This window comes from Fusarium coffeatum, assembly GCF_003316985.1.
Source record: "Fusarium coffeatum strain FIESC_28 chromosome Unknown BRIP53273_contig_107, whole genome shotgun sequence".
Taxonomy (NCBI): domain Eukaryota; kingdom Fungi; phylum Ascomycota; class Sordariomycetes; order Hypocreales; family Nectriaceae; genus Fusarium; species Fusarium coffeatum.
This window is the reverse complement of record NW_022157900.1, coordinates 125,646-149,182: the sequence shown is the minus strand read 5'-3', so window position 1 is coordinate 149,182 and position 23,537 is coordinate 125,646. Positions and strand designations below refer to the sequence as shown.

The 23,537-nt window shown below is 49.0% G+C and overlaps 10 protein-coding genes across 10 annotated transcripts; 4 read left to right on the top strand and 6 right to left on the bottom strand.

Moving 5' to 3' along the window:
* Positions 1-865: 865 nt before the first annotated feature.
* FIESC28_04952 (uncharacterized protein) lies at positions 866-2,192 on the bottom strand (the record flags this gene model as incomplete). The annotated part of the gene is made up of 2 exons (XM_031159099.1): positions 866-1,156; positions 1,209-2,192. The coding sequence occupies 2 exons, from the start codon at positions 2,190-2,192 to the stop codon at positions 866-868; spliced, it is 1,275 nt and encodes a 424-aa protein (XP_031016864.1).
* Positions 2,193-3,254: 1,062 nt separating this feature from the next.
* Positions 3,255-3,911, bottom strand: FIESC28_04951 (uncharacterized protein; the record flags this gene model as incomplete). Its single annotated transcript, XM_031159098.1, has 1 exon — positions 3,255-3,911. One exon carries the CDS (start codon positions 3,909-3,911, stop codon positions 3,255-3,257), a length of 657 nt encoding a protein of 218 aa, XP_031016863.1.
* A 1,579-nt stretch (positions 3,912-5,490) lies between these two features.
* FIESC28_04950 (uncharacterized protein) lies at positions 5,491-6,631 on the top strand (the record flags this gene model as incomplete). The annotated part of the gene is made up of 2 exons (XM_031159097.1): positions 5,491-5,825; positions 5,887-6,631. The coding sequence occupies 2 exons, from the start codon at positions 5,491-5,493 to the stop codon at positions 6,629-6,631; spliced, it is 1,080 nt and encodes a 359-aa protein (XP_031016862.1).
* A 651-nt stretch (positions 6,632-7,282) lies between these two features.
* On the top strand, positions 7,283-9,047 carry FIESC28_04949 (uncharacterized protein; the record flags this gene model as incomplete). Its single annotated transcript, XM_031159096.1, has 2 exons — positions 7,283-8,344; positions 8,394-9,047. 2 exons carry the CDS (start codon positions 7,283-7,285, stop codon positions 9,045-9,047), a joined length of 1,716 nt encoding a protein of 571 aa, XP_031016861.1.
* Positions 9,048-10,680: 1,633 nt separating this feature from the next.
* FIESC28_04948 (uncharacterized protein) lies at positions 10,681-13,981 on the bottom strand (the record flags this gene model as incomplete). The annotated part of the gene is made up of 7 exons (XM_031159095.1): positions 10,681-10,975; positions 11,664-12,236; positions 12,354-12,641; positions 12,686-12,812; positions 12,862-12,889; positions 13,049-13,726; positions 13,775-13,981. The coding sequence occupies 7 exons, from the start codon at positions 13,979-13,981 to the stop codon at positions 10,681-10,683; spliced, it is 2,196 nt and encodes a 731-aa protein (XP_031016860.1).
* A 1,514-nt stretch (positions 13,982-15,495) lies between these two features.
* FIESC28_04947 (uncharacterized protein) lies at positions 15,496-16,089 on the bottom strand (the record flags this gene model as incomplete). Its single annotated transcript, XM_031159094.1, has 1 exon — positions 15,496-16,089. The coding sequence occupies one exon, from the start codon at positions 16,087-16,089 to the stop codon at positions 15,496-15,498; it is 594 nt and encodes a 197-aa protein (XP_031016859.1).
* A 1,138-nt stretch (positions 16,090-17,227) lies between these two features.
* On the top strand, positions 17,228-19,076 carry FIESC28_04946 (uncharacterized protein; the record flags this gene model as incomplete). The annotated part of the gene is made up of 5 exons (XM_031159093.1): positions 17,228-17,293; positions 17,344-17,430; positions 17,522-17,848; positions 17,894-18,058; positions 18,105-19,076. 5 exons carry the CDS (start codon positions 17,228-17,230, stop codon positions 19,074-19,076), a joined length of 1,617 nt encoding a protein of 538 aa, XP_031016858.1.
* Positions 19,077-19,224: 148 nt separating this feature from the next.
* On the bottom strand, positions 19,225-19,715 carry FIESC28_04945 (uncharacterized protein; the record flags this gene model as incomplete). The annotated part of the gene is made up of 3 exons (XM_031159092.1): positions 19,225-19,303; positions 19,358-19,601; positions 19,649-19,715. The coding sequence occupies 3 exons, from the start codon at positions 19,713-19,715 to the stop codon at positions 19,225-19,227; spliced, it is 390 nt and encodes a 129-aa protein (XP_031016857.1).
* Positions 19,716-20,506: 791 nt separating this feature from the next.
* Positions 20,507-21,015, top strand: FIESC28_04944 (uncharacterized protein; the record flags this gene model as incomplete). The annotated part of the gene is made up of 3 exons (XM_031159091.1): positions 20,507-20,588; positions 20,644-20,881; positions 20,937-21,015. 3 exons carry the CDS (start codon positions 20,507-20,509, stop codon positions 21,013-21,015), a joined length of 399 nt encoding a protein of 132 aa, XP_031016856.1.
* Positions 21,016-21,324: 309 nt separating this feature from the next.
* On the bottom strand, positions 21,325-23,331 carry FIESC28_04943 (uncharacterized protein; the record flags this gene model as incomplete). Its single annotated transcript, XM_031159090.1, has 1 exon — positions 21,325-23,331. The coding sequence occupies one exon, from the start codon at positions 23,329-23,331 to the stop codon at positions 21,325-21,327; it is 2,007 nt and encodes a 668-aa protein (XP_031016855.1).
* Positions 23,332-23,537: the final 206 nt, after the last annotated feature.

Genomic DNA, 23,537 nt, shown 5'->3' with positions numbered 1-23,537 from the left:
CGTTGTACAAAGAGGCTGTTGTGGAAGCTTTGGTGCAGTGGGCGCTCTACTACCCAGGTCTCAACCCCATTGCTAGGGGATACATCACAGAGGATGAACTGATGGAGAAACGTACCTGGCTTGAAGATACCTGTCGAAGAGAAATGGAGACAGGTGCAAGACAAGAAGTCAAGCAAGAGAGTCGTTCCCCAGAAGAAAGACAAGTGTGTGAGAACCGACATGGCGGCTATAGCGAGCCAAGATTAAATACTTCAATGTGTAGACACCGGTCGGGCGGATGACGACGACAGCATCTTGTAACCCGCAAGTCAATCCTACGGCCGTAGTTGGGACAACAGCGTGTGGAGATTATATCTTGCATCGAAAGATAGATAGAATTAGTATGTCCAGATAACGCTGGTATATATCCAATTGAACTGTCCAACGTTTGCAGTATTTTGCGTTCAAGAGACGGTGGAAAGAGATAGAGACAGTCCACAGGTGGCGTCACCCCTGTTGCCTGCAAATGCTCCTACTGGCCAAGCGCAAATACGCTGTTTATATAAGTAAAGTCAGGTATAAGTAAAGTCAGATATAAGTAAACTTAAAAAAACCGAACTCCGGTTGAACACTCCAATGTAAGTGGTGCAAAGGGATACATCATGCTGTCAATCTTTTACAGTCTACTGCGTCAAGCCTTACCTTACTGTATGGTCTTAACTTATGATGGTACGGCATTTTGCAAATAACTTCACGTTCACTTGAGGGACTTGATGCATTGGGGTATTGCGATTGTCATTGTTAACTTCTCTATCGCGATGTCTATCTTGAGCCTGGTTCACGTCACATCCACCCAAGTCACAGCTTGGGTGGCTGTCTTGTTCGTCTACTTGATGGTCGCCGGACTCAACCCTAACCCTGACTGTCGAATGGAAAGGATTGTATACTCGCTCATGTGTCGCGGTAGGTACAGTGACCCCACCGAGGTTACGAGCCTTGCTGCAAATGTAGGTGAGATCTCCCAAGCAGCCTTGCGCTGTTGTAGAGATGTCTCAATGGTCACAGACTCAGAAGGATCCTTGATCATACCAAGTCCGCAAAACGCAAAGCAGATGCCTCCATCCGATTGACATGTTCTAGTGCTTGCTGTCACTGGTGTCTGCAGGATCTTGACAATCTGTTCAAATAGCTCAGAGTCTGTTCGTTGACTCATTGAGCTGATCGCACACAGCGTTCAGCTCTATGCGCATCTGTTCAATGATTCTGGCACTCCTGGCTTCTCTGGCCTTGCTGTCTCGGAGCTCTTCGACGATCCAGGTGTTCGTCTCTCGCAGCTCCTGAAACTCACTTTGCAATCGCTCAATGGCGAGAGCCTCGCGGCTCGGCAAGGGTTGGATAGGTGCCACGAGATGGCCACCTGGTGTGCCCTGTCCGTGGTCGGACTTGGGCCACCGTCCAGATGATCTGGCGCCATCAAACCCGCGATCGGCGTCACTAGGCTCCTGCATCCGCTGCGTCCTATTATCGCGGGTAGCGGGAAGAGGCCAGGACGGGATGCTGGGATCTATAGCACTAGTCATCATGTGATCCTCGTCGTCCATCTCCTGTTTGGGAGCAGGACCACGAGGGATCACATCTGCAGTCGGACTAGGCTGAGCCTGTACCGACGCAGGTCCGTTTTGGCTGACATGCGAGTGTGAACTCGCCGTCTGGCCAGCGGGAGGTTGGGGTGTGTTTGCCGTGACGGCGGACATATTCCCCTTGGACTCCTCGGGGGCCTTCTTGAAGCGATGAGCTCGATCGGGCTTCCCCCCTTCCGGCTCCTCAATCGACAGGCCGCGGCTCTGTCTCCAGCTCCTGTAGGTGCGAGACACGCTGCCCGACAAGTTTCTGGCGGACGGGATCTGACGATCCGCGAAAGGCCAGGGAGCCCGTTCGAGATCGATCTTCGCCCAGGTAAAAACCGTGAGCCAGACACTCTCATCGACGGCCCACTCGAAGAAGGGGGAACCGGCATTATGGAACCCCTTCTCATCGAGCATCTCACACACATCTTCCTCCGCCAGCTTCCGGACTGTTGGAAACTTGGGCCTCTGATTGAGGTTATCCCAGAGATCCTGGGAGCGAAATACTTTCTCCATATAGAGGCGGCGTTGGTCGGTATCGTAGGGGTTGACCCCCGAAGGGTCGGGCAGGACAATGTTGCCACTCATTCTTGTCGATGTCTTGTGGTGTTGATGGTGATGATGAGTGGTGGTGGTGATTGATGTTTTTTCCAGACAGCTGTTCGTGCGAGAAAAATATTGGTGACGCGTTTGCTAGTTGTTGCTACCCGTTGGATGGGAAGGTCTGCGGTCGGCACGGGCACAGCACTGGCAGCCAACTACAACGCAAAAATATCGATATTTGATCCGGTTACGCGAGTCGACCGTTACTGAGATGTCAATGACATGGAGAGCACTACAATAGCACTGGGGAGGGTTTGATGAGAGGATCCGACCAGCCTGCCACTTCTCTACATGCTATTAGCCGCATTGTTCACGACATTGTGAAGCTGTCTATTCAATCTTGCAACATTATCTTTACACCGGCTCAGGGAATGCCTAGCCACGCAAAAAGACCGGTGAAACGGAGCAAATCAACATGTCAACATGAGGGACGTTGGTTTGTGGAACATGTCATTACCATGAATTGAATGTTAAACAAGAGGTGACATTTGAAAAGAGGTAGGTCGGAACGCTAGTGTTTGATGTTTGTCAATCGTATGCATCAGGTATGGAATGGATATTTCATGGCTTTGACTTTCAATCGTTTCTTGACTTTGCGGATATCTGAGTATCAACTGATTACAAACCCTCTGACCATTGACTAGTATTGTCATTGACTAGCATCGTGAAGCCCCTGTGTCCATCCTTACATCCATTCAAGATTGACCTCAAACCAATACGTATCTAGTAGTTCCTATCCAACTTCCCGCCACTTCAGATGGCCCTTGCCTCGAGGTTAGTATCATGGTAGGATCAGACACTGCTAACATACCTATTCGGCTTGGCCGTTCGAATTCGATAACAAATTTATAGCCTAAGAGCGGATATACTTCGCCGCGACGCCGGCAATGAGACACCAGCGCGCCAAGAACCGCGATTCGGGATTTGTTGCGTTACTTTGCTTCATGCCGGGACATGGCGCATCAAAAAAAGGTAGGGCAATAGTTACTAGGCCAAGAAAAGCAGTATAGAGATGGAGTCGGGTGAAGGAGGGGGGGTTTTCATTCGTTACGCCGTCCTGTCTGTGGCATCCTCCTCATCCTCGTACTCCGACTCAGGAGGAGTTGCAGATGCCGACGGCTCGCCGGCGCTGGCTTCAAGGAATAAGCCAAGGTAACGCTCTGACTCAGCCCGACTAACACCAGCTTGGCTACCGAAGGCATGGGAAATTGGTCTGGCAGGCGCAATACCAGCCTGAGGACCGAAGATAGGGACGATTGGACTGGTGGATTCGACACGAGCCTGACCACCGAAGACGGGCCTGGTGTAACTGGCAGGTTCGATGCCGGCCTGGCTACAGAAGACAGGGGTATAGTCATGAGCAGTAGCTTCAGCCGACGTGGCAAAGGCTTGCTTAGAAGAAGGAATTTTGGAGCCACCGCTCCCGTTGGGAGGAAGTGAGAGTCTGTCTCTACCACGGCGGCGATATTGGCCGCTGCGGGAAGTAGAGGTCTCCGATTGATTGCCAGCTCTGTTGGTGGTGGCGTTGGAGATGCGAAGATTCTCCATCCCGAGTCCTTCCGCCTGGGTCAAAGGTTGACTCTGAGCTTCTCGCTCACGTTGTTGTCGAATACGATCGGGGAGCTTACGACCGTTGGGGCCATTGGCATCAGGCCGACCTCGAAGTTGGTTACCACCCGGCTTGTTGGTCTTCTCGGGATTCATGTTTGTTTGTTCTATATCAGGCACGTTAGATAAGTCACCTAAGGTACCTGGATATGTTTGTGTACTTACGATGAGTGAGATCGGAAGATTGTTGTATTTGGGTGTTGATGTAGAAAGAGGAAGTCCAGTGTTTGCGCAAAGAAAAAGAAATCGAAGGTTATGTGCCGCCCTTCCCCAAGCTGGGATTCTAGAATGATTGCCGCCCGGTGTTTGCAACGCCCGCCAGTGATAGGCGGCGGATTTCACCACTGCTTCCAACACTAGGCCCCGAGCTTGTATTATGGCCAACTTGCAGTGCTACGCAGTCCTGGTGCCTAGAGTGTTGAGGAAGGTGCTAGACTTCATCCTTTGCCTTTCTCCTCCTGTCATTTTCCTTCTTCCCCTGTTCGTATATATACATTTTCCAGTCCTTCGACAGGAAAAAAAGAGGCATCACTTTGATGCGAACATCTGAATATCTACTATTTACGATCCTTGCCGATCTGCGTCACCTGGAAGCCTGTATGTTCGCTCTCGAAATGAGGTTTCTGTTCTGAATGATGCTCAGGGTGTACTGACATCTCCACAGTTGATAGCTGCGCAAGGAATACCGGCGTTTCATCGAACCCGATCTACGAACCGCAGACCTTGACGATTATTGTGACAAGTGTACCGTCATCACACGTCTCTCTGGATGGATCGCCTGCAAAACCTTTCCAACGTCACAAAGGACTCGTGTCTTATCCAGGACCAAGGTCCTTCCCAGCTGCACCGAAGAGCTCCGGAGTTTATAGTTTTGTCATTTCTGAAACGTATTAGGTATGGAGCACTCGCACTCTCAGCTCTCTTCAAGCTGCTGACATTCTTATCACTCCACAGCGAGCCTGGGTTCAAAAATGAGATTCGTCGTGTCAGCGCTGTCCGTCACTTGCGCCCTTGCGCCCTATTGCCGAAAATTCGGAATGGCGGTTGTCTGAGCCACAGCTGGCTCCGGAAAATCTCATGTTACTTCTGTCATCGCAAGTCTGCTTGGATTCAGCCGAGACTATTCTGACATCGTCATGGCCCCTTCAAGCATTGCTTGCGACAATATTGAGGAACGTATCTCTGCAACGTCAAACAGCATTGCCCAGAAAGATGTGTCAAGCGGCATCGCGCTCCGCAAGACCATGTCAGTCCGTGATTGTGAATTCGACAAGGAAGTCGAACAGCTACTCACTTATTGAATGGTCGTCCAATACGAGAGCAAATTGAGCTTGACCCTTGCCCCTGGAAGTTTCGTCACTCCCTGTGCTGGTGGACCGCCTGCGCGCTTGACTTTGAGCTCGAAGGCATCGACGTGCTAGACGAGAACGAGAACGAAAGTCTGATGGACCTGCACGCCAGTGTCGAATCTCTTCTCATAGGCAAGGACCCAGTGCCCGAGGTTGAAGGTGAGGACGAGACCTCGGAGCCGTTAGCTCGACTCCGAAACAGCCTTTCCAACATTATGCAGACCTAGTACAAATCGCCCGAAAGCGCATGGCGTCTTGTTTGCTGGACACTCGAAAAGCTCAAAGTCTAGAGCCCGAGACGAGTGAGTATGCGGCCCACCAACGCAATGCGCAGAATCCTTTTCCCCCTTCGCCGCGGTATCCCACGACTCATGTCACAGGTGGTAGAGTGCGCCAACTTTGTCGTTGTCACTCCTATCGTGTCGGCATCCAAGCCATACCGGAGTTCCAACTGCTGGAAAGCCAAGACTGTCCTGTTCGACGAAGCCGCCGCCATGCATCGAGCGGATGGGCTCTTGGTTTACGGCAACTCCATCAGACCTGCTGTGGTCTTCGGCAATGAGAAGCAGCTGCCTTCAGCCCCCATGCCCATGGGCGCCAGACGGGATGATGAAAATGCGGTCAACAGATTCGGACAGGATGCAAAGACCTCTTCGCTCTCGTGGATGCTTTATTTAACATCCCTTCTTTTATCTGTTTATTCAGCATCGAATGGCTCGCAGTATGTTTGACACGGCGTTGGCAGTGACATACTCGCATTTGAAGGACCATTTCTCCTACGGTCCTTCATGCGAGCTCAGTACCTTGTCGTACGCGAATGCTATCCGAACCTTCATCAATGGAGAGCACAATCTTGGTTTGCCTCCGACGACAATGTCACCCGTTTTCGTCGATTGCGTCGAATGCCCCAGTCGCAAGGATCCAGTATCGAAGTCCCGATACAACCCCCGCGCGACCGTCTGCATGATTCAATGGCTGGAGGAGTTCAGCAACGCAGTCAACTTCCCACCGGACAAGATTGTTGTGATCACTCCATATCGGGCCCACATGCTCTCCATCAAAAACAAGCTCGAGACCAACTCTCTCTTCTCGAAGGTCCAGACAGCAACCATCGAATCATACCAGGGCCGCGAGAATGAAATGGTATTCCGTTCTCTTACTGTCGACAGAGATACCGGCCCCTGCTTTGTTGCACAGCCGCAGCGGTTGAATGTAGCTACCGGTCGCCATAAGCTGTTTATGGTTGTCTTTGGAGACGTCCAGACTTCAATCTCCCAGGAGCCTGACAAATGCATCAAGGCTGTCACTGAAGAAGGAACCAAGATGACTATAAAGCCTGGCATGTTCCATACATTCATCGAGTGGTTTGTGAAGAACAACCGCGCGGCAAAAGTCGAGGGAGATCCCACTGTTGACCCTGATGAGGAATGGGGGATGGCGGAGAGGGGCAGTGAAAATATCCTCTAAGGCTTAGACAAATAAAATAAAGTAACCTAAATGCTTCTCCAAACTGGCATAAGATGACTAAATATTTCGTCTCTTACGCTTATAGCTGTCAACTTTTGTGATACTCTACGGTCTTGGTACATGGTGTCATATGCGCATCGAGCTTGCATTTACGTCCGAGTCTGTCGGGAGCCTCGATCAGAGACGGTCAGTTCATCGAATATAATAACTACGTTACTATCCATCCACGATACACCTGACTTCTAAATAGTGTCTAAAATATTGCATTTCCATCAGCTCTATCTACACCTAACCATCGGTTGGTGAAGAGTCCTTCCTTTGTACAACTAGCACACCCATTCCTTTGGACACGACACCTTAACAGACCGACTAACAGGACGGAATTCAGTTCTGTTTCCTACAGTACCTTTCAAGCAATATTTCGTTGAATTTTGTTGCAGTATTTCGTTTATGTGTTTCTCCATTGCTTCTGTGTTCCATAGTGGGCAAGTGCAAGCAAGTGCGCGGCAGCTGGCACGCAGTTGCCAACTCCGTCGATTTGTGCTGCCTGCCTGGTCTTTACTCTTGCTCCCGTTGCCTTGTTTCTTTTATTTTTCTTTTTCCCTTCCGCTTTTTTCCCTCATCAACATCAACACGCTACGATTTGCCAAAATGGAATCACAACGCTTCTACTATGCGAGTTTCCCTGCAAGCCTCGACGGATGGCTAGAGCAGCTGCCCGATGCAGACACAAGATCAGCGCTGCGGGAGGTATTTTACTCCGCCTACCGAGAGGTGGACAAGGAGCGTGCTGAAGCTGAAGTGGCAAAAGAAGGTCACCAAAGCGAGATCAAAAGGCTTGAGGCAGAGAGGAAGGCACTCAGAGATGTGAAGGCCAAGCTCGATGCCCTGACAGGAGGATTTACCTCTCGGCTGGCAGGCCTCACTGAACAGATGAGCAAGTCATCTGGTGATGTGACAGCCTCCCAACCCACTGTCGAAGAGACTCTCCAGGCCATCAATGATGCGTCTGGGAGCGAAAACACGCAAGAGTCGGTGCGTCTGTTCAGTGAAGATCTCACTGGCAGATTCGAAACTGTCTCTGCGTCAGTCCGGGCTGTTGTCGATACCGTAAATCAATTCCAGGTCTTTGCAAGGAACGTCCAACTCAGCAATGAGTTGAACGATACCCAACGCGCTTTGGATCAAGAGGCCAACAAGACAAGGAATGAATTATCACTTGCCCAAGTCGAACTTCGCCTCTTGAAACATCGCAAAGATGCTGCAATCCTACAACTTCAAGAGTCTCAAAAAGACCTTAGAGTTAGGTTGAGCAAAGCGACTCGAGATCTTGAGCAAGCCCAGCCAAAGCTGCAGCAGGTTGAAGGCGACGCAAGAGATCTCGAGATCGTCACAACCCAGTTGAACGTTGTTCGGGCAACAGTCGATGACCTGAGAGGTAAACTCGCCCAAGCGGAGAGGGTCCATCAAGACTGTGCTGGCAAGTTGGCTGAGGTACATGGAAGTCTCGGTGAAAGTGTCATGGTTAAGCAACGCCTAGAGCGGGATTACCACAACACTGTCATGGAGCTAAGCTGTCTCCAATCCCATAAAATCCAAACGCTCCAGCAGCGATCGGAAGACCAACGGGCTACCGAGAGAAGAGAGCTCATGGCTCAGCTAGCTGACGCGCGATCCCGGGAGACTGAAGCTCTCAACAGCCAACTCAAAGAGGTCCGAGAAGCCGAAATGCAAGCTCTAAATGCAAGCTCTAAATGGTCAGCTTGCCGACAAGACCTCTCTGGTCGAAAGTCACAAGCGTGAGGCCGATACTCTGAGAATGGCGCTTGAAAAGGCCAAGTCTGAGTTGGCCGATGCGGAAGCCGACATCGAGGATACTGAGAAAGAGCTGAACCAAGTCCAATCTCAACATAGCCAAAGTAATGTCCTCGTTGGAAGCTTACAAACACAGCTCCAAAGCGCCACCGAGAAATTGGAGGCCCAGGATGCTCGTGCTGCAGCTCACCATGTCTTCTTACTTGATGAAGGAGAGATTGGGAGCATTTCCAAGGTCCTTCTTGAACTTGCAAATGAGCTTTCTGGCCTGCCTGTCATTCCCGCCCAGGAAGACAAGCGGCTGCTTCAAGTTGTTGTTAACATTGAACCTATGCTTCATGACTACTCTGTAATAGATGCCTTGATGGGATTCCTAGAGTCTGACCCTCAAGGCTGGTATTGCCTGACGGGGATTATATCCAGAAAGTCAAAGGACATTAGCCTAGCGCTAGAGGCAATGAGCTATATGTACCAGGATAATACAGCTCTGGAATATGAGTCTCTAGGTGATGAGACAGTTTGTCGCGATCACGACAACTGCATTCTTGTCCGTGCGGTTGGGGAGGAGGAGTCTTTGGCTTTGGAGTTTTTCAACATCTAAGCAGAATAGAACTTTACTTTTGATACTCTCACTTTTATACACGAGGCTACTACAAACATAAGTATACGGTGAATATATACCACAGTGAATATCAGTCTTCAGTGATGTAATTTTACAATAGTCTGTGCTCTTGGTTGCGAACCCCTGTAATGGTATGACGTAGGGGATCGTCTTCCATCTACATCTTGCACTCTTAAGTGGACGATATCATTGTAGCTGAGATGCATCAAAGGTAGCAATGAACTGGTTTATGTGACCAGGTGAACAGTATGATCTGAAATCACTATAGTCTGGCATAACCAGACCCAGCTTGTTGCTTATGAATGTAGGCTTGGCAAATTGCTACTCGGGGTTTGCTTATGACATATCTGATGATAAAGATGCCCGCAATGCGTACTTAATAAAACAGAATTCCGATACAAGATCCATTTCTTCAAAGAGATCTCATCATCGCGTCTTCACCCATGGAAACCGATCATTCCACGATCTGTCGAGAAATCTCACTGCCATATCGTCCCGCACAGAGATCATCATCATGTCTGCACACGGAAGATGAACATCATTCCGACACAAGATCCGTTTCTTCCAAGCAATCTCATCATCATGTTTTCACCAATAGAAGGCGATCATTCCGACACCAGATCCTATTGTTGACCAAGATGATGCTCACATGGTCTTCGGTCCTTCCATCGGTGGGTTCATGAGCTCTGAAGCACAGTCCTTGAACTCAAATCAGCTGTCTCTTCACGAATGGGTTCACCTATCGTTATAGAGCCTCCACGTACACTGCGTCAGGGTACTACTTTAGCAGGTCAGTTGCATACAAACGAATATGAAGTGGTTAATACCCTTAAAACAATCGATTCTCTGACAGTCTGGTCTAAGAATGCGCTAGTACTTTCGTCCGGCCTCGTCCGAATACCTTTTCTTTCCATCCATCTTTGCCCATGGGGCCCGTTTACTACGTTGTATTCACTCGGCGCACACTTGTCATACAGTCACTGTACCATGCTACCGTGATGTGGATGCTGAGAGTTTTGAATGCCCAGCGCCTTGCACAAATTTTCTCTCATGTGGCCATCAGTGCCCAGGCTCATGCAGTGATTGCAACAAACCGGACGAAACCATCCAGCATGGTGTCTGTACCAACACCTGCGATCGACCCTTCCGACCCTGCAACCACAGATGTGCGCGTATGTGTCACAACGCCAAAATTGCAATCTTCAAAGCCTACATTAAAGGTTAGCACCACTCTGTTCGAAGACATGCACATTCTCTGACCCAGTCATAAGGTTGAAGCCCATCCTCAAAGCCAGTAGACTGGAGAATCAACTTCATGTGACGAAATGGGACAGTCAAGTCGGTCTCCCGGTATCCTTTCTATCATTATTGTCAGACAGTTCTTCCTCTCAGAGTATGACATTCAATACAAATTCAGAGCTCCTTTCGCATACTTGATCCTGCATGGGTATCCCTGGAGTGGCTGCTGAGTAATGGACGCATGTCTTTTGTGGACTTGACCCTACATGGATATCTCTCAAGTTGTAGGAGGATCTCGCGAGTGGCCGCCTGGTACATCTCCGTCAGCACGATCTCGTAATTCGAAAAAGTAGAAGCTACTGACCTCGATATTTCACTGAATTCCTGCCTTGGCAATCGAGCCGATGGTTTCGGCGGTATGCTTGTTGCTTCCGAGTAGCTGCAAATGCCGATGCGGACGAGAAAGGTCGGCAGTCTGCGTCTCCAGAGTATCAAGTCGTTGCTGCAGCGGCACAATCTGGCCCTCCTTGAGATCCTCCTGATCGACAAGGCGCTTGAAAGTCTTGTAGTCGAAGCCCGAGTTCGTCTTTTGCTGAGCAATTCTCATGTCGCGAAGAATGCAGCAGAAGCATCGCGAGTGGCCGCTGACCAACGGACACTTTTCATCTCTAGTTAGCCCAGGAAGTCAGATGAGATGCAGCACTCACGGTGGAGATTGTAGGCTCTCTAGACCTGCGAGATGATTGGAACAAACGATATCAACGTGTGGCCTTGACCATCTGGTGAGGTTGCCTTTCGGGTTGTGTGTAAAGGACTGACCAGGCAGGTGGGTCGAAAGAAAAGCGAGACTTAGCTGAGGGTATCATAGAAGTTAGGATAGACTAACCTAAGCTTAGTGCCTAAGCAAGTCTAAATTACTTTGTCAATAAGCTTTAGTGTCCTGGCTATTTTTCGGACTTCTGCTGGCAGGTTACTCGTCTCCCCTACTTTCTCAGTAGGCATGAAAATGCTAAACTCATTCAGGCGACGTATGGCACTTTCTTTCAGTAAGCAATGCAAACATCTCAACACAAGGATATGAATGCAGGAGGGAATCAGAATAAAGATGTTCTCTTCCTTCTATGATTATTGCTTATTGCCCTTTGATTTTGTGGTTCATAGGCTAATCAAGTGTTAGATATTTATTCCAACTACCTCTGGTATATAAAGCTACACTGCTCTATATGTGTCTTCTGGCGACTAAATCCTGTTCTCCTCAACAGACGAAGTGGATGCAGCGTTCAACTTTCCTTTCCACCCGATATCATCCCCAAGATCGAACGACCTGACTTCTCCCCCAGTGTCAGTATAGCAAACCTCCGTATCCAATTGCCATTAGGCTGTTGAGAAGGATCATGTGATACTTGCAGTATATCAGGCGGACAGTGGCCCTCCAAATACATCTTCCTCTGGCGCGATTCATTGGGGTTTTCAGGCTGTATTGTAATATAGCTTTGCAGCACCGCCGCATCGCTCGCCGTCATATGTCCGAGAACATCTCGAAGTAATATGTTGGGCAGGTAATAGCCTCTTCCTTGATCGCTGAGGCCCTTTTGAGCTATGAGGAGCGTCGCTCGAACTTCTTTGGGGTCTGTGTCGCCGACGTCAAGGGTGGATGATTTTAAAGCCTCCCGGGGTTCAGTAACGAGGTAATCGAGTTTGTTCAAGGTCAAGAATGCGAGCATCGCGAGGAAACGCGTCAGCATCATATTTCCATATTCAAAGCTATGTCGAAGATAGTGAATACGCAGAATAGTCTCGAAATGCCCTCTGTATTTAGAGAGAGACTGGAATAGTTCGTCTTCATTGAATTGGACAAACAAAGATTTGGTCTTTCCTTCTGGGGCAAGGATTTCATAAAGTTGCACGAGAGCATGGCAATATTGTAGACTGTCGTCTATGTCAGTGACAATTCAGTGTGTTAAAGGAAGGGTAGTATACTGAATTTTGAGGTGAGAAGGAAAAACAATATTAGATGGGGATAGAGGTTCTGGTAAACTTCGATACCAGCTCTCTAATTTTTGCACTACCGCCATAATTCTCACTGCTCCATTCTGCGCCAGATCATCTTCGTTGGAGTCTCGGTGGTAATCTAGCATAGCTTCGTTAAGAACGACAGCGAAATTCATCTTGGTTTGGAAAGTAAGCCCGACTTGGATTGGTATGAGAACTGAGCTCGACGGGTACTTGAGCCAGATCTCGCCAAACCAATCGGGATCGCGTTTGGGGTCTGGAAGCTTGTTCTTGGGTGGAGTCTGCAGGACCGGGACTGTCATGAGTTGATAGCTCAAAGTACTGATATCGTTAGCTTTGAACACTCTAGATGGGGTTCTACATACCACTGCCAGTGGAACAAAGACCACGCTGTCAAGTCATATGAGTTTCGTAACTTTTTATTCATGATATACGTCGTTGGTTCAAACAGTTCCAACTCCTGCGCCATCTTGGTGGCTTGTACCATGTAAGCTGAGGACAGTGGATCCATGTCAAACATATTCACGATTGAATTAATTACAAGAGCAGCTTGTAAAGTCGTCAAACTTCTGCGATTAGTGATTTCTAGTATCCAAAGTCTTCGAGTTTCTTCCAAAAACTTGTAGCCCAGACTATGTGGATTCCAAAACTCTGCAGGCTCGGAGAAAGAATTTCTACATTGCTTGAACTGTCAGCAGAGGGAACACACACCCCCATCGTTAACTTACACAACCAACTGCAAGAACAGCGTTGACCAGAAGCGATGAACAAAAGACGTCAGAGCCACTGACCATATCATCCAAGAAGTAGTCTTTCTGGAAAAATGTGAACCAGTCATATTCTTGTAGGAAGTAGGCTCGAATGAATTCCCTCATTGTACTATCGCTAGCGCCGACTGACGTCCATCTTGAAGGTACAATCTCGTCCAGCCGCGGATCAACAATGGTAGCTGCATGATGTGGTCGAAGATACTGTGCTCGATATCCAAGATCAGATTCTAGTGCTGGATCTGCAATAGCCGTAGCATCGTCTCTATCACTCCACTCGTGGATAAGAGATTTCATGAAAGGGTTTGTCGCGGTCTGGAGGTACTCCGGCATGAGCGGAGAGTAGATAAACTGATATCGGGATCTGGTTTCGGGCTCAAGCTGCACTTGGAGGAGAAGGTCGGCGCTTGTAAGTTGTCGCGATAACGTCTCGGCGTCGATGCCACTTTGAATGCGGTGAACTATTTCGAGCGCTTCAGCCTCAGGTCGGGTTTGTATGGCCTTGTAGACGATGGCTGCTGGGTGTGATTCCAATAGTGTCTCGTATTTGTCCCGATAGTTGGTTTCTGCCGTCTGTCTGTACACGCATTCGGTTTTCCGCGCCTGACATTGAGAGCATGTTGGTCTATTGCCGTTGCACTATAAACTATTAGATAATTCACATCACAATACCAGTAGCAGACCTACCTTGATCTTCTTCTGACGACACGGCTCACAAGCTAAAGATATGGGTGCGCGCTTTCGTGCCAAAGGAGCCGTACGATATGCATTAACGGTATCTGCAGGCACTGGTCGCGAAGCTGGTACCAAAGGTCGAAGATTGCTGGCTTGACTGGAATCATGTGCTGATGAACTCGATGCTTCAGAGACGCTTGGTGTTCTATGCGGTATCATGATTGGTATTCGTTCCAGCTGATGTATGGTGTTGGTTATCGCAGGTCGGTTGGAAAAGTCAACACCAAGATCAGGACAACTACCATGACATCATAACAGAAATTGTTCCAGAATACATACAATTGACGCGCGGGTCTCGTATCTACTTAGCCTGACAGGTCTGAGGTTGCTATTCCCATGTGCAATTATGGCGTCATCGTGGTCGAAACATGATGGATTTGACCTGCCGCCCGGATAATGCCATTGCTACATACTGTGTTGTCTGTGGCGCCTTCCTTGATTGGTTAATTTGGATTGTTTTGTGTTATGTTCGGCTCGGCAGTATTCTTTAAAGGTATATCTGTTCCTCCTCGACCATAGGTGTATCTAAACTTAGTTTCGTCTGTTACTATCAGCGCCAACGTGCAGTCAACCCCGATCGAGATGACATCGAAGCAGGGATCTTCAATTCTCACCATATACAAATATCCGTTGCTGTGAGGATTATGCAGACTTTGTCAGCTTTTGTCTGGCTTACTTGAGTGTCGCTACAAAAGACTAATCTTCAGCTAGATCGCTCGTTCCCGTCGCTTTCCCGCGCAATCTCGCGATTTGTGACCTAAAAAAGGATACCAAGAATATCTATGCGGGCAGTAAGCAGATCGGAGCCTATGACGATATCTAATCTTGTCAGATCAGCAGATCACACCAAAGTCCAAACGTTTGCCTCCACCAGGATCAGCTCCCAACCCCGAAATGGACAATTAGTCAGTAATAGGACTTCGAAACCCAGTCCAAGATTTCCCAGCAGCCTCATGTCGAGTTTTAAGGGTCCTGGGCGGATGACAATACCGACTGGGCGTTACACGGCGCCACCCGATCTACGCCGGGGCAGGACACTATTCCCAACATGGTGGAACTCAGCGCTGTCTGATCATGGTGGGGAAGGAAAACGCCTCTTGAGAAAAGACATATAAAATCATAAAGAAGAGATATTTCGGCAGATAAAAGATTCAACTTTCAATGCGGCGGCCTTGCGCGAAAATCAAACTTGTTTCCTTCGGTGGTGATGCCGGGCGTTCCTAAGAGCAGAGGCTGCAACAACTGCCTTAGGCAGAAGAAAAAGGTACAAGGACTCCTGTTCGACATTTTCACTAACTGACATGAGCAGTGCGATCAACAGAAACCAGCTTGTTCGAGATGTGCACGACTTGAGATTCCATGCGTTGGGTCCGGCGAACGAAAGTATGTGTTCAAACCGGTATCGTTCACGAAGCTGAAACACGCGAGCCTTCGGAAGTTGAGAAAGGACAAGGACACTCGTGCGAAAGATTCGAAGGATGCAAGAAACGAACAACTCAATATTGAAACTTGAAACTACTCGAAAGATTGACTCCACGGGTAGACTGTCCTTATTATGATAACCAAATCCGACGTCTCTCAAGACTGATTAAATCAAAATTACACTTCCAAACATTTCATCGGTTCTGCTGTTCCATATCATATATCCATTATCCATAAATATTCATGTCAACTTAGAGAAGAAGAAAGACGCCCATGGCAACTCCGGCGACAGCAATCAAAGAACCCTTGGCAGCCTGAGCAGCATTGGGAATAACGCTGGGGGTGGCTGCGGGCTCCTTGGTCGCCTCGGTCTCGGTGGTGGTCGGGGTCTGAGTAGGAAGGACAGGAGCAACAGTGGTGTTCTCGATGATGGTCGCCTCCACAATTCCAGTAGACTCTTCAGCAGAAGCGTGGCTCTTGATCGAAGTGTGCGTCTCGACCTCGATAGCGGTGCTGGTAGGTTCAGCATCGGCGGTCGGGACCTCGGTAGAGGTAGGTACAGCAGAGGCTGTAGCGAGAGTAGTCGAGGGCTTCCAGCAGGACAAGTACGAAGTACCACGTGTCTCAGTACCAGAGTAGTTTGCGCATCCGGGAACTCCGGTCTTGGGGGGAGCTCGGCCGCCGCCGCAGTCGAGAGGATCGCAGATCATGCCATCATCAGGATCGAACCAGTGGACGATATTGTCGTCGCAGGTAGTGTAGCTGTGTGTGGAGCAACCGAATCCAAGGGCTTGCTCGGCGAGCATAAGCACAGGGATGGCAGAAAGGAAAGTAGCCTTGACCATTTTGAAGGTTGTAACGAATGTGATGTCTAAGCGAGCGACTGAGATTGATGGTTAGTAGATCAACATAATGGAGGACGAACGGTTTATAACGTGGAACCACGCCGCAAGGCGGAGCAGGATGAATGTCATCTTCCAGATTAACCGGCTGACTCGGACGGTAAGCCGTAACGTAGGATCCGGACATTTGATCGTGCCATCTTGTGAGCGGCTGACATTTGGTCCCTCAGCCTTAGAAGACCCATGTAGGTTGTTAAATTGCGGTTGACGATAGCGGGTTAGTGTATGATTTGGGTGTTGTGATTGGTCGCCAAGACACAACATCGTGCTGCTGTACTGTGCCGTGATTTCCTACCCCTGGTTATAGCGCCTTGGGGGTGGGACAAGGATGGCACAGAGCAAGAGACGATGGGCGAGTTTGGTATGTCATTCGGAGGATTTTGGCAGAATTTCTGGCTCAAAAGTTTGAACCAGACGATAGATTGACTGTGAGCTGGGAAGATAAATTTCTGATAGTTTAAATGCATTTGGAGCAGCCTTCCATTCTCGAGCTGGATCTGGTCCAACCTTGGCGGGCAAGTCATCGTGTAAATCAGGGAGGTTAACGAGTTGAGAAGCAATGACGACAATTTACGAAGTGACATACTTGGTCAACCTTCAGCAAACATCACCACGCGCTATCCAAACCGCAGGTGCACCAACTAATATTGCAATAACTTATTCTACCGTCGCTACAGGTAAATGTCTTCCAGAAGAACGGCTCATCGTGTCCCAATCTGGCGACGCGGTTGAACTTACGAAATAGCTCACTCATTACCCTAGACCTTCGATGCCAGCTATGAGGGAATACGTCTCACTACAACGCCAGTTATTGTACAGAGATAAAATACCAGCCAACGACTCACGGTCCTAGAAGGCTGATACCATTCGACATGTGAGGTTTCCAGCGATACTCGAGTTGAGGCCAATTGAATCAGTTCCAAAGAGCTGGTGTCATCATAACGGCCCCCTCCGATACCGCACGGATCATCCATATTCCGGCGGGGTGGCTGCATTTGCGACTCATTGTTGGCTCATTCCCCAACGATCCTACGAGGGGCACCAAGATTTTTATTTTCCCAAGCATCAACGAGCAGACACAATGGCTAACGATTCGACACATACGCAATCACAAGTCTACCTCTCTACAAGAGGTGGTGACTATGGTGTACGGACCGATCATGCTCTACCGCCGTGAACCTTGCTGACATCTTACAGCTCGATTTCGAGACCGTTGTCCTAAAGGGTCTGGCTGCCGATGGCGGTCTTTTCCTCCCCCACGAGATTCCCGCTGCGACAGAATGGGTACGTACGAACGAGCCGAATTCCCAGATTCCGACATCATATATGCCGTCAGAAGGACATGCGCAATCGATCAGTGACTGACGACCCATAGCAAAGCTGGAAAGATCTCTCCTACCAGGAGCTTGCCTTCCAGATCTTTAGCCTCTACATCTCCCGAAGCGAAATCCCCGCCGACGACCTACAAGGAATCATCAACCGAAGTTACTCGACGTTCCGCGCCGAAGAAGTCACCCCTCTCGTCCAATTGAAGGACAACCTACACCTTCTCGAGCTCTTCCACGGTCCTAGTTACTCCTTCAAGGATTGCGCTCTGCAATTCCTCGGTAACCTTTTCGAGTACCTTCTTGCGCGAAAGAACGAGGGCAAGGAGGGCAAGGACCGACACCATCTGACTGTCGTTGGTGCGACAAGTGGTGACGTGAGTCATTCGTGGCCTGATGCGATAATGTCCTAACTGTTTTAGACCGGATCCGCTGCCATCCACGGTCTTCGAGGAAAGAAGGATGTCTCTGTTACCATCCTGCACCCCAAGGGTCGCGTCAGCCCTATCCAGGAGCTCCAAATGACTACCTGCACTGACGCCAACGTTCACAACCTTGCCGTTACTGGTACCTTTGACGATTGCCAGGTTTGTATGCCTCTCGTCTTCAGCACCACCTCGCTGACCAAAACAGGACATCGTCAAGGCTCTCTTCGGTGACCCCGACACCAACGAGCACCTCAAGCTCGGCGCCGTCAACTCCATCAACTTCTCCCGAATCCTCGCTCAGATTGTCTACTACTTCTACTCCTACTTCTCCCTCGCCCGAAAGGACCCCAACTTCAAGGTCGGCGACAAGGTCCGCTTTGTTGTGCCCACAGGAAACTTTGGCGACATCCTCGCTGGTTACTTTGCCACCCGCATGGGTCTCCCTGTCGACAAACTTGTTATCGCGACTAACGAGAACGATATCCTTGACCGATTCTGGAAGACCGGAAAGTACGAGAAGCAGCCCGCCAAGGGTCCTGAGGCCGAGGGTGGTCTTGAGGTTGATGGTGTCAAGGCTCACGAGGATGGCGTCAAGGAGACACTCAGCCCTGCTATGGACATTCTAGTGTCCAGCAACTTTGAGCGCCTTCTGTGGTTCCTCGCTTACGAGTTTGCCGAGTCTGTCGGCATGGATGTTGAGTTCAACCGAAAGCAAGCCGGTCAAGAAGTCGCCACATGGCTCAAGGACCTCAAGAACAAGGGTGGTTTCGGTCCCGTCTACGTTGATGTTCTCAACAGCGCCCGCAAGACCTTCGAGAGCGAGCGTGTCAGCGACCCCCAGACTCTCGAGACCATCAAGGATATCTACGAGCAGATCAACTACGTTCTCGACCCCCACTCCGCCATCGGCGTCAACGCTTCCCTTCGATCCATTCAGCGCGCCGAGTCCATCCCCCACATCTCCTTGTCCACCGCTCACCCCGCTAAGTTCGCCGGCGCTGTCGAGCTGGCTCTCAAGGACGAGAAGGACTTTAACTTCAACGAGAAGGTTCTTCCTGAGGAATTTGCCGGACTTGAGAAATTGCCTAAGCGTGTTTCTGATGTTTCAAATGATTGGAAGGCTGTGAGGGAGCAGGTCAAGCAGCAGGTTGAGAAGGAGCTTAATGGAGAGCGTTAAAATAGATGTGTTGATAGAATTGAGTTTCAAATGCAAAAGTGTTGTATTATCAAGAAAGTTATATGTGCAAAGATATCCTAGTGTCAAATGCCTCTTTCCATCCTCCTGCTCCCCTCCCTTGAAAGAGCTTCCTCAGTCCCAGGTTCCTCTAAAACTTCCTAATCGCCTTGCAGTCTGTGAGTCTCTCATAATCATTGGACGCCCCATTGTAGGCGCTCATAAGGTAACTAGAGATTACAAGTTAGTAAAGAAGAAGTAATATTGGAATCAGGTATACATACTCATGACCAGCAGGGCCTCGAGCCACGCTCACATCAACATAGTACTTTCCATCACTGCCCCAGTAACACTGTCGGTTGTACATGAACTGAGCATGATGAACTGCCTCGCACCAAAAATTAAGATGGCGGTCTTCGCGAGGTTCGGTGATGAGCCAATGGCGGTATCTATCCATACCGTCCTCAACAAAGACCTTTTCATACTTGATGGTCAATGAACAATCTCTGCGCTTCTCAAGAGCTGCATCTGAGGCCTGGTTAATATGCGTACATCTTCGAGGCTGGGAAACTTACCAGGAGTAGGAGAAGCAATGACTCCAGTGATGGCGACAGCAGCCTGGGTGAGGAGAGTGAACTTCATTTTGATTGAGGTTAAGTGATGATGTTGGATGCTTGATTAGTTGGAATGAGTGAGGATAGAAGACCCGTATCGTATGGAATTAGACCTTGACTTTATAGTTAAAGATATCTCCTGGTTACAATAGGCGTCTTGTAATCTGCCCAAAGGTATCCAGAATAGATAGTTGTATCTAGAGGACAGGTCACTATCAGTTCCATCGGTCCGTCTAGTAAAGCGAGAATCCTTCAGTAAAGGACCGAGTACGATCGCATGAGTGTATTCCTTCTTTGGGCCCGTCAAGACGTTGCATTGATTTCGATAGACAGTTGCAATACCATATAGAGTAGTGACTGGGGGATAGAAGGGGTCCTTTGGCAGGTGGGTCAATTTCCGAGCAAAACCTCCCCAGTCTAGCGTTGATCTACCGTTTATTCCCAAATCAATAACGGCAGAACCACAATTTGTTTCGGAACGGTTTAGTGAGGCTGGTTAAGCGGCACTTAATCTCCATATATCCTTTCAGAATGGGAATTCCGAAATGCGGTTCAAGGATCGAAAAAGGCCCGATAGGTACACCGCAGAAAACACTCGGCTCTTAGTTCGAGCTGTAACCCTCATCCCGGCCATGATCCTTCGGACCCAGGAATGGAGACTATGTGATTCAAACCTGATAAGCAATTGGAAGTTAAGCCTATCTTATGCAATTGGGAGTTGTTATAAATCGGAAGCACTTTCTCTAAGAATGCTAAGTCTATCTAACTTACAAACATATTCACTTCTCTACCAACCATCATCTTACCAACTACCACATAATGAAGTTCTCACTTATTACTCTTGCCGCAGCCGTCCCGGCTCTTGCTGCCGCTGTTCCTGCTTCTGTTGATACCGCTGAAGGTATTTTCCCCTTCACATACAAGTTAGAAGTGTTTCAATACTGACTCGTTCTTAGTTGACAAGCGCGCCAACTGCAAGCTGACCCTCCAGTGGCTCACCAACTGGAGCGAGGATGCCCTGAGAAGATACCGAGTCTGGCTTATCACTGAGCCTCGAAATGATGACCACATTCACAAATACTGCGATCTCTTCAAGGCTGATGCCATGGGCGCTCGGAACGTGCAGTGCTTCTGGACTGATGACGGAAAGTATGTCATTGACGATAGTGAGGGTGAAGGCTCTCCTGGTCACGAGTAAGTACAAATCTGTCCACATTTACATTACTGCATCTAACTTGATGATTTACAGTCAATATCTGAAGTACTTCAACAACGCAGCCAAGTACTTTGAGTGGGCTACTGGCTGTGACACTGTCCGTAACCTTTAGATGGCATATGTGAGCGTATGCAATGTTGAGGATCTGAGACAACCTGCAGACATGGCTATTATGTGGGGAATTGAGCATGTTGTACTTTGAGATTCGTTATTTGTAATACACTATTCACTCAATTATTTTTATCAAATCTCATGCCTCGAGAACTTGCTCCATGTGCAAAGATATACTAGTTTCTTTAAGTACCTCTTTTTCTCCTTCCTCCTTCTATATGCTTATATCATTAATATTCAAGACTTAGAGCTTATCAAACATAGCAGAGTCCAGATAAGCCTCTTCAGTCCTAGGTTCTTCTAGAACTGCTTAATCACCTTGCATGGGTGAGTCTCTCATGGCACTGGGAGCCCGCCCAGAGCCAGGGGAAACCAAGTTAGAGTCTAGCTCTGTGGACTCAATGAGACGACCAGACTCTAGCTGTTGCGTCATGACTTCACGTTCAAGAAGATTCATTCTGCTCTCGAATCTGGATTCAACTCTGGTCAGATTCTGTCGACCTTCCTCGATTTCATCACGTTGTCTTCTGACTTGACGCCCCAGATATATCAAGACCGGGTCGCTCTGTGTGGCAGTTGGATCGAGACCGTTTCGTGAGTCCCTGCGACTTTCATCCAGAGACTCGATCATATTGGTCTGGTTATTGATCGTCCTTTCAAGACACTCGATTTCACGTTCATGGACCCGTTGGAGCCTCTGATTCCTCTCTTCGGATTTCTGAACCTCCTCTTGTGCCTTGTTCAACGCGTCCCTCAGCTCTCTGTTCTCTCTTTCTAGGCGTACAATGATTCCATAGTCGCCACGGGGAGAAAGTTCACTCAGAACAGGCACGCGTGGGGGGCGTGGAGGGCCTGTAGGCATAGCTAACTCTTGAGGTGTTGGGGAGATTTCCCGGTTGTAAACCTCAGGTTCGCTAAGCGTACCGACATCCATATGACCAAGTCCCTCGAGTTGGGTTTCAGCATCAATCATGCCTCCACCCTCATCAGCTCCAGGGACAAAGGGAATATCGCCATTGTCCATGGCTGGACCTTCAATTTCATAGCCTAGAGACTCAGAAGCATCATCCTCTTGTGAGGACTCGCTTTCATCCTGATCCTCATCAGGTGGCAGAAGATCGTCATCGCTCATGGTTAGAAGATCGCCATCGCTCATGGTTATATCCCTATTGTCCTCTTCGAAGAAAGACGATGAGCGTTCAGAGTCAACATCCATCTCTTCCTCATTCTGACCATGGATAGGAGACTCAGGAAGATCGTCTTCACTTCCGCTATCGCCAGTCTGAGGTTGAGACTGGCCTTTCAAAAATGAAACGACCTCACGGAAGGCTTCTTTGTAGAAGGCCTCGTATAGATCAGGGAGCTGGGTCATGGAAGGTCTTTCTCGGTCGGATTTCTGTTCATTCCAGGCTTTGAAAGCATCTTCCACTGACATACGATACTCTGTTTCAATGTTACCCATTGAGCCAAGAGCTTTGGTGACCATTTCAACATCCCATAGCGTGAGAGGCAGAACTCTGACACCCATGAAATCCGTGAACTCTTCCAAAATCGGTGGACGTTTTGAAGTATCGTTTTCGAGTGTCTCACCGCTGTGGAAGAGGAAATCGGACCACGGGGAGATTTCTTTTCCCTTTGTGCGCGCTTGATCTCTTACGACGCGATGCATTTTGTGCAGAGGATGTGGAGTACTGGTATGTCTGTACTTTAATATCCCCTGGTTTAGACTATTGAGAGCTAGACACTCCTCTGCCTTGCTGGATATACGGTTCAAGGCCCTGTAATCGCCTGTGCGACAAATGATCGCATATTGCAACGCTCCGGTGACCCTTCGAAAGGACCCAGTCCAGATTGGATGCACCAGCAGCTTTGAGAGTGCCAGACAGAAATTGGTTGAAGGTATGTGTGGACGACTCCGACTGTGAGTGGTCATTGGCTGGTATCGCATCGCAGCTGTAACACCAACCAGGCCCAGTGGGGGTCTTTGAAACAGACGGAAGGAAGTCTTCCATACATTCAGAAGAGGGGCACTGTGAGGATTGCTGAAGCTTGCAGTTTTGGCCTTCAGCCCAGAATCATCCCACATCTTGGTGACGGTTTCCTCGTCGTCCTCCGTCCAGCCTTCAGGCAAGGCTTTCAGGAATTGAGCGACGATTCCATCCGTATCTCGAATCTCCACAGGAGGATACTCCTCGAGCATATGAGCTGCTGCATCGAGAGCCTTCTCCCAAGGGTCATCGTTGGTCGTACGACCACGCTTAACAGGTCGCTCCTCTGCAGGAGCACCTCTCGCGTTTCGCTTGCCTCGTCCGCTCATTTTGTGTATCTTAAATCTGGTACTATTCACAATAAGCGATTGTAGTAGAATCATAGTTCTTTGAAACTTACAGACGTTGTGGCTGGAGGCGCTGACTGTGAAGAGTTGTTGTTTTCTGCAGCAGAAGGGGCGGAAAATTTACCCGCCTAAGGCACGACGAAATTAACCTTGAGCTACCACCAACACTGTCGGCCTGAACAGCGCAG